Genomic DNA, 12,148 nt, shown 5'->3' with positions numbered 1-12,148 from the left:
ATTTGTATAAACCTGACAGTATACCACAAACCATTATTTTCTTAAATATGGAGGAGAAAGATGTCTAATCTTAGTAAGTATTCAATCATAATAAAATGTATCTCTTAACCAAGGAACCATTATATTGGAAATTCCTCAGATTAAAATAGGTTTTCTAGCTCCTTTCCATTTCTCCAGAGTGCTTTGTATACATGTACACAAACACAGCATACAGCTCATTTGTCATTAACATAAGACAGAGATTAGAACACTTTATTTTACTTTTATCATTAAAAAAGTTGTGTCATGATCAAATTTTGGCACATGTATGAGTAAATACGTTATAGAAATGCTCTTCAAAAAATTACTGTTAAGCCATTTTCATTTTAACAACATTTATTACAAATCACATTTTATAAACACTACATAAATTACATACATAAGCTGGACATAAATATACAGAAGCGAAAACAGTACTAAAAACAGAAGCAGTACTATCAACATAAAAGAAATAAGCTAATATAATGTTTACACATGTATAACTTAATAAAATTACTAATTTTTCATGAATTCAAAAGCTATTCAGAAATGAAATGTAGTATACTATAAGTACTATCAAAGTTTAGAATTATAGAAACAAGAACCATAGCACTACTTATTTTTAAAAAATCTTTTCAAACTTTAGGAAGACAAATGACTGTCCTTAAAGACAAATTAAACTTGGGTACAAGCTCTTGTCTAACTGAAGAATATAAAATTTTAGGCTTTGGTTAATAGATACTAAATTTAGTGGAAAATTTTAAATTAACATCTCCCTTATATGTTATATTCCTGAGTTTTTGCAAAAATACCATAGATAAAATAAAGAACTCAATTTACAGCTTTGCATAACATTGTATTACATTTTTGAAAAACAAAAAGTACTGTGATTATTTTAAGTGTGACTAATGGGGTTTAATAATGTAATCATGACTACAAGGAACATATTTAATTTAGCTTAACTATGGGGAAAATTAATGCCCCCTGACCACTATTTGCAAAGCTCATTTGTAAATTATGATCAAAATTATATTAAACCTGTCACCAATTTTTATTTGCATCTTATTAAATCATTTTGATTTAAAGGAGTGGTTGATTGTGTAGTATAGAATGCTCTCAGAAAAAGATTGAAATGATGCAATGCTAATTGTTAACACTAGGCCAGGCACAGGGTAGATGGTCAATATTATTAATTTAAAGTGAAAAGTCTTTTAATGTATTATTTCTGGACATCAACACACAATTCAATGTAGTAGTTATAAATTAATCTGAAAATATCCAAAAAACAGTTTAAACATGAAAATATATTTTTAGTAACAATCATAAGAGGAATTTTTACAAGTGGCTATTTTCAGTCTTAGTTTTACCAAAATAGAATTAAATTTAATGTTCTTTTTAAAAATAGACTATGAAAACTAATGTCCTATTAGCTGCTATGTGCAATGTAGATGGTAGGTTCAGTCGCTTCTCACTAGATCAACCTCTCCACATCTTCTAAACGGATTACTTCCAATTACAACAAACCCTTTAGAACAGAGCTTTCCCTGGAGACTGCACCTGGGACTTGGGTTCAAGAATGTGGACTTTTATTAAACAAGTAGCTGTCCCCTGCCTCCTGGTAAATTACTATGCTAGGTTGATTTAGAAAATAATGCTTTAAAGCAACCAAAATAACGTTATTATGCTTGAACATTACTTGATATGCGTGGCATATATAATGAAAATCAAATTTATCTAGCTTTTTAATTTGCATATCACAAGGTTTTGTTCTAATTCTCCTAATAGCCCACAAGTGCTGATAAAACAATAATCACTTTTTTGAAAACTGCTAGTGATTGGGCTTCTTATAGTTTTAGTGTTACATATACCTTTTCTTACCAGGAAGCAGAAGAGTCAGCTAGCAGTTGTATTAAAAAAGTAAACAGGGTGGAAATTATTCAAATAATTATACTACTCATAAAGTAGTCTTTAAACAGCTATGCCAACATCAGTTAGTAGAGTTACTTGCAAAACTGGTTATCAAATGCTGAGTAATTTAAAAAATTCAATTTACAAAGTATTATGTCAACTCTGTGTACAAAATCTCATTTGCCATATTATGCAACTAGGAAGCAATTCTTTAACTGGATATATACATGAAAAAAATGTGCAAAGGTTCATTCTAATTATCAACTGGTAACACATCCATCTAAATTAAAAAATAAACAATGGAACATATTCTCAAACAAATATCATGGAGCACTGAGGAAAGTTTAAATTATTAAAGATTTGAAAGAATATTTAATTAGGATTAAAATCATGAACTGTTAGCCACTTCCATTTTCTAATAACAGTATCATATGCAGGGAATCAAAACTGTAAGCTTATAGAAGTGGGTTAAATAGTTGTAAAGCTGATTAGAACTACTTAATTTAAAATGAACTATTTTGAACCTCAAGTAAATGATGCAATATTCAACAATTTATTTGGAAATCAACTTTAATAATTTTAGCCTTAGTAAAAGCCATTGCTAATACACAAATTGAAAAGGGCTCAATACCAAGTCCTTGGTTCCACAATGCACTTTATATTCCCATCTGTATATCAGCAAAGTTGTAGAAGCTGTCTACATCTGCAGATGCTGTCTCCTTGTTTTCTGATATAAACATCTATTTTAAATATAAAAGAAATGAAAAAATAAATACCAGTAATTCCAAAATTCCAAAGCCCATGTTCTCCACAGAACAAAGTCATAAGCTTGCTATTTAAAAGAAATTCAAGTACATCATTTATCATATTTAATCTGTAGATTTTCTATAGAATCCATGCAATATAGTTTCAATAGCTATAATGTAAATTGAGCTCTTTTAAAAGCACTTATGATATAATTAAGGTCTTTGGTTTCATAATACTTTAATTGTATTTTATTACACTTAGAATTTTACTTTTTAAAATATATGACAGTCAATATTATGAAAGCTACTGAATAGTTTCTTCTAATTTTTAATAACGATCTCAGTAGGCTGAGAAGCAAAACTTAAGATTATCTTTTTTAAAGCTGCTAGAGATATATTACTAATTTAAAATGAACTAGTTTGTAAACAACAATAAAGCTGTATTCAATAGAACCCTTCAAAAATAGCATTTACAAAGTCAGCCAGGAAATAGAGACCTGAGTTCTATTCCAGCTTTATCATAAACTAGCTTTATGATGCTGAAAATTTAGTAAACCTCTCTGGGCTCAGTTCCCACACCTGTAAAATAATAAAGTTGGATTAGATAATCTTTAACTAATTCCCTCTAAAAACTCCAAATCACACAACCATTTCCTCCGTTTCCTTTTCTATTCAATCTGATTATATTTGCTCTCTACCTTAGTAGTGTGTGATAAAATGAGACAAAAGACAAAGTACTTTAAATTATGCAAATTCAAGGAGCCATAAGCCAAATCAGACTATAAAACCAAAATTTTCCTGAATCAGACTATAAAACCAAAAATTTCCTGAGATATTTATCAAAAAATAATCATATATATATATATGTATATATATACACACACACACACGCACGTACACACACACACACATACTCTCATTTAATCCTCTTATATTTTTGGCTTTAGAGTAATAAGTTATTTAAGTCTGAAATTCTTAAATAACAGCAACCTCATCAACTTATCTAGAAAATACCTACATGTAATTATTTCCAGATACAACTAAAGTTCAATTTTTGAGGAAGCATTACTGAACCAAATAAAAATGAACACTGGGCAATGGGATCATCCATCTAAAGTATATAATCTTAGAAATACGATGCTCCTCAACTTACAATGGGGTTACATCCCAATAAACCCATCATAAGTGGAAAATATCGTATAAGTTGAAACTGCATTCAATATATCTAACCTACCGAACTCATAGCTTAGTTTAGCCTACCTTAAACATGCTCAGGCGCTTACATTAGCTACAGGTGGGCAAAATCATCCAACACAACGAATACACTGCAGAGTGTCAGTTGTTTACCCTCGTGATTGTGTGGCTGACTGGGAGCGGCAGCTTGCTGCCACTGCGGCCCAGCATCACGAGAGAGTATGATACCACCTATCGCTACAAGTACAGTTTCTACCGAATGCCTATCACTTAAAGTCAAAAACTCTTAAGTCAAACAAACAAACTTAACCCTTAAGTAAAACCATTGTAAGTTAGGGACCATCTGTATAACTTTTTTCAATATATCACTATTTTAAAAAAGGAAGTACTTGAAGAAACATTTAATGAGAATTTTTACTTTAGAAACGTATGTATCGTTGAAGATTTTTAATAAGTAGATTCTTATTTTGTAAACTTTTAAGCAATTAAAATTTTACTTTAGCAAGGAAAAACCAAAGCTTAGCTCCCAATTATTTATCATAGGTCCTAAAAATCATGATCTGCTTTTCTTTTTAATTCCATGCAACACTGGGGCTAAAAAAGTACTATTGTTTGATTGTAAAGGAAAGGAAATGAAAAGGTCTGACTGAAATCTAAGTAGTGAAACCTTGTACCTGGGTCCCGTTGAACATCTCGTTGACAATGACTTGACATCCTTCTACAGCACCATCTCCGTTAAACTCCAAGGCAATAACAGGACCTAGGAGCAAAGTGAAGATGTGTTATCAAGAATACAAATCTATTTGAAAATTAATATTTTATCCTTCCCCGAACAATCTCCAGCCTCTTCTTTGGAGGTAAGAGAAAAGGAAGCAGGAAGTAGACTAACAGGACACATCACTTCAGCTACTTCTTCCTACTCTAACCATAAAACTTAACAGAGTCTCATTCCATGGTGAGTAGCTTCAGTGCTACTATAGGACTAGTGTCACATTTTTAAGTGTTGTAAATAGTCTGGCTTTTCTGCTTTTCATTCATGTATAAAACCCATAAAAAGTCCATCCATTTAGCAGTACAAAAAAAATAGCTGACAAAATGACAAAACAGATCAAAAGTAATCCAGGTCAACATAAGTAGGGTTTGCCAGGCAGCCAGACTTGCTTCCAACTCCCCTACTTACCAGCCAAGTTCTAGGCCACCAGTAATGAAGCTAAGCCAAGTAAGAATTCAGGCTAGGCACCAAAAGTAATGACCATCTGAAAGTATTTTTCTTGAGGGTGCATTAAAACTACATTCTAGAGCCAACGACTAACTTTTTATTTTTTTAATTCCTGAATAGAATATTTATGCTTCCTTTCCCATACATTAATTTGAATACTTTTAAACCACCTGTACTTTAAATTCTGGTATAAAGATTCATGATTTAGTTTGGCTTGGATTTAAATTGGCACTGCTGGTGTCAAACTGTTGGCAAACATGGCCATAAGTTAGCCAAGTAAAATATGCCCTTCAATTCAATTAATATTTATCCAGCTACCACTATATTCTTAATAGGTTTGCTTTTTATCTCCTATAGTAATGGAGAAGTCCTGACCTCCAGGAAATTATAAATTTCTTGAAAAAAGACATAAACCCATTAAACAAATACAGAACAACAGAGAATAATGAAGTACTAAGTAATGAAACACTAAGGTGACTGTAATCGTGTGTCACAGGACAAGGCACAAGAACAAGAGAAGAGATCACACTACACAGGGCACCAAAATAACTGAAGGTTTGTGATATAATAAGGCAACAAATACAGAAAACACAGGATATTTTAACAGTCAGTCAACTGTACAATTAGATACAGAGAACAAATTAAAGTATGAATTTTTCAGCATTACAGTGTGTAGATCAAGACAGGTGCTGACTAAAGAAAAGATGGTAACTGGGGAACCTTTTCTCAGAAAAATGGATGATTCTATGTCTGGGGCAAGAAATGGGCAAGATCAACCTGGATTATCTTGATGAACCAAAAAGCAATGAGGCTATCAAAGGCCAATGGGGTTGTATCCAAAGGACACAAAAGCCAGCTTGAAGGGGCTCCCAGTGGCCAAAGATGAGACATGGTGACATCAGAAGGAATAATGACTGCATTATTAAAACATTCTGCATATATAAAAGTCATGGGCTCCTAATGATATTTAGAGAAAAGGGAAACAAAATTCACTGGATACCACTGGGGGTTGCTAGGACACCAGCATTACTCTGAAAATTGATGCTTAATTACTTTCCCTTTATTTATTCTGGTTTTATGATATGAGGCATATTTCAAGTTAACCAAACCACTCTGGTGTACAAGAGTTTCTGTTAACATCCATTAATAAATGCAGAGGTAGTGACATGATTAGAAAATGATCACTTTGCATCTCCTAGTAAAATAATTGGACCAAGCAACAGTCATTAAGGGTTTTAGCATCCTACAGGGAATACGGACAGGAAACTGCAATAAGATGATAACGCTGTCACCACCTGAATTTAATCATCAATGTTAACATCACTAAAGGTACAACAATCAAACATTATGTGCCCTCTCATTTAATGATATAGGCAATAGTACCACCTGTGAAATATTCTTGCCAAAAAAACCCTACCTAATCCTGAGTGTAAACAAGGCTTTGATTTAACTTCCAGTCTACAAAAACTACGGAGGAACAAATTAAACAAAGCCATGCATACTACAGGACAACTAACCAGGTTTCTTTTTACAGGACAAAAAGGCATGACAAAAAAGGGGAGGGGGAACACCTGTTTCTGGTTAAGAGAGAGACAAGATACAAAACAACCATATATAGTGAGCAGGCCAATTTTAGATCTGGATCAAATTAACTATAAAAATACATAAAGAATGTTTTTAGACAAGTAGGGAAATTTGAATATGGACTGGGTATTTGATAATATTAAGGAACTGTTAATCATGATACTTGTGATAATATATTGTGGTTACTTAAGAAAACACCCGTTTTTAATTTTGTTTAAAACACATACTGTAATACTTAGGGATGAAATAACAGGACATATCAAAATAATATTAAAATATTTCAGCAAAAAAGGAGAGTATACATTATTTTTTAAAGCATGGCAAAAAGTTGATAAAACGAGGGGATGGATACATATGGGGTCATTGTACTCTCTTCTTTTGAGTAGAGATTGTACATTTGGAAATTTGCAAAAAAGAGTTTAAAAAGCATTTTAAACCAAGTAAGTTCTTAACAAAAAAGAAAAAGTTGATAATAAATGTAGGGTTTCCAGTTTTGCAGAAAGTGGCAAGTTTGAATTAAAGTAGAATAGGGTATCCTTTTATTCAGGATCACTACAAGGAAATACAGCAGATATATATTTTTAGTCAGATATTTATTACTGAAAGTTCCTGTATTTTACAAAGACAACATAATTTAGAATTTAAAAGTCCAATTTTGGTAGAATTACTCAGGTAGTTAACTTGGTTGATATTCTTTGAATAGAATATGATGAACTTCAATAAGTGACCTAATAATTTGTCAAAAAGAAACATCAACAAAAAGGTGGACAAGCACATCAATTTTGATTAACATGTTTGGATAATCGTAAATTTAAAACAGCTACAATGCTGACAATGCACTTTTTAGTCTTTCCTGCTAATGATGACTACTGTGATTATTTCAAACTGAACTACGAGGTCAACAAGGATCACTGGTCATGTTTTTAGTATTTTAATGTGAACGTCTTATCAAATAGTTCACAGTAGCTTTACATCTAAATATTTGAACTATCATACAAGATTATGAGACTTTCAAGTTAACAAAAAAGAATCCTGAACATCCATCCTATCTAATGAATGCTTCTGTGTAATCTAGTATTACCTTGGAACAAGCCACTATCATGCCTCAATTAGATTACAGCAACAGCCTCCCAGGTAGGGTCTCTCTGCTTCCCCCTTAGAGCAACCCGAGTGATAAAAGTTACATTTTAAAGGGACCATGACATTTTTCTGCTCTAAAGCCTCCAGTAAAATATGATCGATATTTTTCTTATTTTTAATTATTCTAAAAATAACTGACACTAATAACATTAACAATGTATTAGGTGTTTATAGCATAGTAATGGTAAAATATATAATGATACAGGGATGGAAGATTTAAAAATATAATATTATTGGGACCTTCTATACTACAGGTGAAGTGGTAAAACATTACCATAAGGTGGACTCAAATGATTTAAATATGTGCACTGTAAAACCTAAGGCGACCATTAAATAAGATTTAGGAAAAGAGGTATAAACAATAAATCAATAGAGAAGATAAAATGGAATTATAAAAAATGCCCAATTAAACAAGAGAAAAGACAATTCTCAAGTCATTTTATGGGGCCAGCATTACACTAATATCAAGCCAGACAAAGGTATTACAATTAAACTACAGATCAATTTCCCTCATGAACAAAGATGTAAAAATCTTCAATAAAATATTAGCAAATCGAATCTGGCAATATGTTAAAAAGATAATACATCATGATCACGGGGGTTCATCTCAGGAATACAAGGCTGGTTTGACATTCAAAATCAACAAAAGCCTTTCACTAGATTAAATGACTCAATAATAAAAAAACATGATCATCTCAATAAATGCAGAAAAAGCATTCAACAAAATCCAACATCCATGTGTGATAAAAACTCAACAAAGTAGGAAGAGAATGAAATTCCCTTAGCCTAACAAAAGGTATATATGAAAAACCTACAACTAACAGCATTCCTAATGGTGAGACTGAACACTTTCCCCCTGAGATCAGTAACAGGGCAAGGGTGTCCTCTTCTCACTATTCTATATAATAGCATCGTGGAAGTCTTAACTTGCATAATAATACAAGAAATAGAAGGCATATTAAAGGACAGAAGAACCAACCTGAAAGAGCTCCCAAAGACAAAAATTGGAACAATTTGATAGTATTGGATTATAATCCAAAGAATAAAACATATGTCCACGAGTCCCTCCTGGTGGACATAAGTGACTGAATAAAGAAATGGGAGGGAAGGGACAAATCTTTTTTACAGAAGAATTCCAAATAATGTGAGGATTCCAAATAATGTATGTAGATACTCCCCTCTCAAGGAGTTGGAGTTTAATTCCCCTCTCCTTGAGTACAGGCTGGTCTTAGTGACTCAACTTCTGAAGAACGCAGCATAGAAAGGGAAAAACAGGAACTTTACAGTGTTTGTGAAGCCTAGCTGGATACCACCTGAAACAAGCCACTAAGGTCAACGTCACCAGTGATAAGTCATGTTGATATCATGCACCCTCTGATGTGATGTAATGAGAAGGGCACATCACCTCTTCTCCAAAACCCGTAATCCCAGGCTAACCAGAGAAAACATCACACAAACCCAAATTGAGGGACATTCTACAAAATAACTTACCAGTACTGTTCAAGTATTTCAAGGTTATGAAAAAAAAGGAAAGACTAAGGAACTGTCACAGATTAGAAGAGATTAAGGAGACATGACAACTAAATGCAAAGTAGGATCTTGGATCGGATTCTGGAACAGAAAAAGGACATAAGTGGGAAAACTGGTGAAATCTGAATAAAATGTATAGGTTAATAGTATTTTACTAATGTTAACATCTTAGTTTTGACAAATGTACTATGGTTATGTTAACATTGCGGGAAGCTGAGTAAAGGGTATATGGAAACTCTCTGTACTACCTTTGCAATTTTTCTGTAAATCTAAAATTATTCTAATATAAAAGGTTTATTAAAAAAAATAAAAATGTCTAGTAGCTTCTCATCGCATTCATACCAGAAGCCAAAGTCTCTACAGTGGCCTACACGGTTCTATATGATCTGATTCCTCCTCTACTACTTATCAGATCTCATCTATTAAGTTTGCTGAATAAATGAAAGAATGACCCTCTACAACAAAGGAACCCAAGTCTGAATTATCATTAGAACCATCTGGGGAATTTTTAAAATGCAGATCCCAAGGGTATATTGCAGAGATAGTTGAGTCGGTCTTTCTGGGGTGGGAGTTGGAAATTGGTATCTTTAAAAGCACCCCAGATGGTTCTGAAGATTAGTCAGGTTTGGAAGATTCTCAAGATGGAAAACAATGAATTTTCTCATTAAGCAGTAAAATAGCTTTATTAATTAAAAGTAAATAATTATGACTACTTTAACTAAAGAGGAAAATTTAGAGACTCTGAAGTACAAACTATTTGAAATAAAAGTGAATTTTCCAAAGAATATGTCCACCCTTAGCTCAGAACAGTGGTGTGCAACTGGGAGCAATTTTGCCCAGGGGGCATTTGGCAATGTCTGGAAATTTTTGCTTGCTATAATTGGGGCAGTGTGCTACTGGCACCTAGTTGGCAGAGGCCAGGGATGCTGCTAAACATCTATAATGTACAGGACAGCCCTCCACAACAAATTATCTGTCCTAAATGTCAATAGTGAAGTTGAAAAATCCTCCTTAGAATGATTGATGGCCATTTTTAGATAAGGACCCAATCCATCCAACTCCTGCTGGAATAGGGAGCAAGCGCTCCCTATTCCACACCAATGAATGCACTATGGGGCAGCTTAAAATCTTTCCCCAACTTTTACTTTCTTTTTAAATTTTTTTTCACTTTTTTAAATTAAAGTTTTTTTTTGGTGACAATGGTTAGTAAAGTTACATAGATTTCAGGTGTACAATTCTGTATTACATCATCTATAAATCCCATTGTGTGTTCACCACCCAGAGTCAGTTCTCCTTCCATCACCATATATTTGTTCTCCTTTACCCTCATCTACTCTCCTTACCCTCTGGAAATTTTTTTCATTTTCTATCCACACCATTTATTCTGTAGTGTCTCTTTTACTTACTTATTTATTTTTTAACATGCAGGTTGTTTTTTTTTAAATAAAAGTTTATTGGGGTGACAATTGTTAGTAAAGTTACATAGATTTCAGGTGTACAATTCTGTATTACATCATCTGTATATCACATTGTGTTCCCAACTTTTTATTTGAGAAAAATAAACAGAAATAGTCTCAGAGATATAGAGGGAAAACTGATGGTTGCTAGAAGGAAGCGGGGTGGGGATGAGGAAGAAGCGGAAGGGATTAGACAGCATAACTTGGTAACAGGGACATGGGGGACAGTTTGGGGACTATAATCAATGATGTTGTGGGGATTTTGTGGGATGTCAGATGGGAGCATGTCTTGTTGGGGCGACCGCTTCATGGACGGTGTGGATGGTTGGCCGCTGCACTGAGCACCTGGACCTGAAGTTGAGTAGTGTTGAATGTCAACTATAATTTGATGTGTATGGTCACGGGACGTGGAGTGTAGCGTGGGGAGTAGAGTTAATGGAATTGTGGTGGACGCGCGGTGTCGGAGGGTCAGCGGACTGGGGGAGGGGGGTGGTTGCTTTGTGAGGGGTGAAATGTCCAGCTAGTGCATTATTTTGTACACCTGAAACTAATTAAAAAAAAAATAAAAAAAGAAAAATTCCAAACATTGTAGAAAACGTGAAAGAATAACAAATATTCATTTGCTCTTCACCTACACTCATCAAACGTTAACATTTGCTTGGTCACATTTGCTCTATAACATGCTACGCACGCCATGTGCGTGTGCAAGCACACATGCCCACACACACTTCGTTTTTGTTTTACTGACCCATTTGAAAATAGCAGACATTATAACACTTCAGCATGCATCCCCTACATAACCACAATACCGTTATCATACAGAAGGATACTGACAAATAACTCCCTAATAACATCGTCAAGCTTCCCCAGGTATCCCAAAAATGTCTTTTACAGCTTTATAGTTCACCCCATTCCAATCCAAGACCCGATTAAAGTTCATTCCTTGCAGTTAGTTGTTGTTTTTTCTAATCCCCCATTATTTTTGTTTGTTTTCCAGGACATTGTCTGAAGAGTCCTAGCCAGTTGTCTGTAGAATGCCTTCTATTTTAGATTTGTCTCATTGTTTCTTCATGGTGTCATTTGACATTTCCCTAGATTTCCTTTCTTTCCTATAAACTAGAAGTTAAGTCTTGTCTCAATTAAAGTTAAATATTTTTGGCAAGAGTACTTGAACAGAACATCATACTTCTTCCATGTGGAATGCTGTGTTACTTAAACACAGAAAATCTATGAAACCACTTCACTAACATTACATGAATATATAAATCATTAATTTAGATTTGTGCACATGCTCACTTCATCCCTAATCCTCACACTTTAGAATGTCCATTACACTTATTACTTGATTCAAT

The 12,148-nt window shown here is 33.5% G+C and overlaps 1 protein-coding gene across 1 annotated transcript in view; it reads right to left on the bottom strand.

Moving 5' to 3' along the window:
• Positions 1-357: 357 nt before the first annotated feature.
• RP2 (RP2 activator of ARL3 GTPase) overlaps positions 358-12,148 on the bottom strand; it is a 34,269-nt gene continuing 22,478 nt past the window's right edge. The window contains exons 4-5 of the mRNA XM_019716709.2: positions 4,541-4,626; positions 358-2,666 (exon numbers count right to left, since the gene is read on the bottom strand). Coding sequence (XP_019572268.2) covers positions 2,583-2,666; positions 4,541-4,626 — 170 coding nt within the window. The 3' untranslated portion in view covers positions 358-2,582. The remainder of the gene's footprint in view (positions 2,667-4,540; positions 4,627-12,148) is intronic.

Source organism: Rhinolophus sinicus, chromosome X (genome assembly GCF_036562045.2).
Source record: "Rhinolophus sinicus isolate RSC01 chromosome X, ASM3656204v1, whole genome shotgun sequence".
Lineage (NCBI taxonomy): Eukaryota > Metazoa > Chordata > Mammalia > Chiroptera > Rhinolophidae > Rhinolophus > Rhinolophus sinicus.
The sequence above is the reverse complement of the archived record's forward strand: the minus strand, read 5'-3'. Positions and strand labels throughout refer to the sequence as shown.